This window comes from Malurus melanocephalus, unplaced genomic scaffold (assembly GCF_030028575.1).
Source record: "Malurus melanocephalus ecotype Western Australia unplaced genomic scaffold, MMel_1.1 scaffold_1859, whole genome shotgun sequence".
In the NCBI taxonomy this organism is placed as follows: Eukaryota; Metazoa; Chordata; class Aves; order Passeriformes; family Maluridae; genus Malurus; species Malurus melanocephalus.
Genome location: NW_026625091.1, coordinates 1 through 2005, shown reverse-complemented (window position 1 = coordinate 2005; position 2005 = coordinate 1). Strand labels below are relative to the sequence as shown.

Here is a 2005-nt window from a genome sequence, read left to right as displayed (position 1 = left end):
CGCATGGACAGTTGTCCCCAGTCCCCCGACAGCAGCGCCCCCAAAGCCGATCCCGGCCCGGCGGACAGAGCGGAGCCGGCGGCTCCCGCCGACGAGACCACGAGCCTGCTCAACGAGAGGAACTGCCTGAGCCGCCGGAGCAACCACAGTGCCCTGGAGAACTCCATCTGAGCGCGGCCGCACGGCCCCCGGGCCCGGGATCAGCCGGGATCAGCGCGGGGAGCGCGGAGCCGCCGTTCACCGCCGTTCATTCACCGCCGTTCATTCACCGCCGCCGGAGCGGCTCCTCACGGGATTAACGGAGACGGCGCGGGCGGCACGGCCTCACCGGCACCGCGCCGACGGCTCAGGGAGCTTCGGGTCTCGCTCGCCGCCGTGGGGAACCCCCGGGTGGGCAGCGGGACCCTTCGGGACCCTCAGGATGGGCAGCGGGACCCCCCAGGATGGGCATCRGGACCCCCCGGGCATCCCAACCYTTCCAGGACCCTCAGGATGGGCATCAGGACCCCCCGGGCATCCCAACCCTTCCGGGACACTCAGGATGGGCATCGGGACCCCCCGGGCATCCCAACCCTTCCCATCGGGGACCCCCGGGACCTGCTGGGATGGGCATCTCAACCCTTCCAGGACCCTCAGGATGGGCACGGGACCCCCCCAGAATGGGCATTGGGACCCCCCGGGCATCCCAACCTTCCAGGACCCTCAGGATGGGCATCGGGACCCCCTGGGATGAGCATCCCAACCCTTCCCATCTGGGAACCCCAGGATGGGCATCCCGACCCTCCCAGGACCCTCAGAATGGGCATTGGGAGCCCCTGGGATTGGTCCTGACCCTGCTGGGACACTTGGTATGGGCATCAGGACCCCTGGGATGGGCATCTCAACCCTTCCTATCTGGGACCCTCGGGACCTGCTGGGATGGGCATCCCAACCCTTCCAGGACCCCTCAGGATGGGCATCAGGACCCCCCGGGCATCCCAACCCTTCTGGGACCCTCAGGATGGGCATCGGGACCCCCTGGGATGAGCATCCCAATCCTTCCCATCTGGGAACCCCGGGACCTGCCAGGATGGGCATCTCAACCCTTCCAGGACCCTCAGGATGGGCAGCGGGACCCCCCAGGATGGGCAGCGGGACCCTCCGGGCATCCCAACCCTTCCGGGACCCTCAGGATGGGCATCGGGACCCCTGGGATGAGCATCCCAACCCTTCCCATCGGGGACCCCCGGGACCTGCTGGTATGGGCATCCCAACCCTTCCGGGACCCTCAGGATGGGCATCAGGACCCCCTGGGATGAGCATCCCAGCCCTTCCCATCTGGGAACCCCGGGACCTGCCAGGATGGGCATCTCAACCCTTCCAGGACCCTCAGGATGGGCACGGGACCCCCCCAGAATGGGCATTGGGACCCCCCCGGGCATCCCAACCTTTCCAGGACCCTCAGGATGGGCATCAGGACCCCCTGGGATGAGCATCCCAATCCTTCCCATCTGGGAACCCCAGGATGGGCATCCCGACCCTCCCAGGACCCTCAGGATGGGCATTGGGAGCCCCTGGGGTTGGTCCTGACCCTACTTGGACCCTTGGGATGGGCATCAGGACCCCTGGGATGGGCGTCCTGACCGTTTGGGGACCCTCAGGATGGGCATTGGGACCCCCCGGGATGGGCATCGGGACCCTTCCCTTCTGGGACTCTCAGGATGGGCATGGGACCCCTGGGATGGGCATCCCAGCCCTTCCCATCTGGGACCCCCAGGACCCACCGGGATGGGCATTGGGACCCCCCCGGGCATCCCAACCCTTCCAGGACTCCCCGGGATGGACATCCCGACCCTTCCCTTCTGGGAWCCCCGGGATGGGTGTCCTGACCCTTCCAGGACCCCCAGGATGGGCATCGGGACCCCTGGGGATGGGCATCCTGCCCCTTCTGGGACTCCCAGGATGGACATCCCGGCCCCTCAGGTCTCCCACCCCGCTTTGGGATGTCTCAGGATGAGCATCCCGC

General features: G+C 68.0%; 1 protein-coding gene across 1 annotated transcript in view; it reads left to right on the top strand.

Annotated features, from left to right (window-relative positions):
* LOC130587404 (metal transporter CNNM4-like) overlaps positions 1-1999 on the top strand; it is an 18244-nt gene extending 16245 nt beyond the window's left edge. Inside the window, exon 5 of the mRNA XM_057388378.1 lies at positions 1-1999. This exon is cut by the window's left edge and continues 1 nt beyond it. Coding sequence (XP_057244361.1) covers positions 1-171 — 171 coding nt within the window. The 3' untranslated portion in view covers positions 172-1999.
* The last annotated feature ends 6 nt before the right edge of the window (positions 2000-2005 follow it).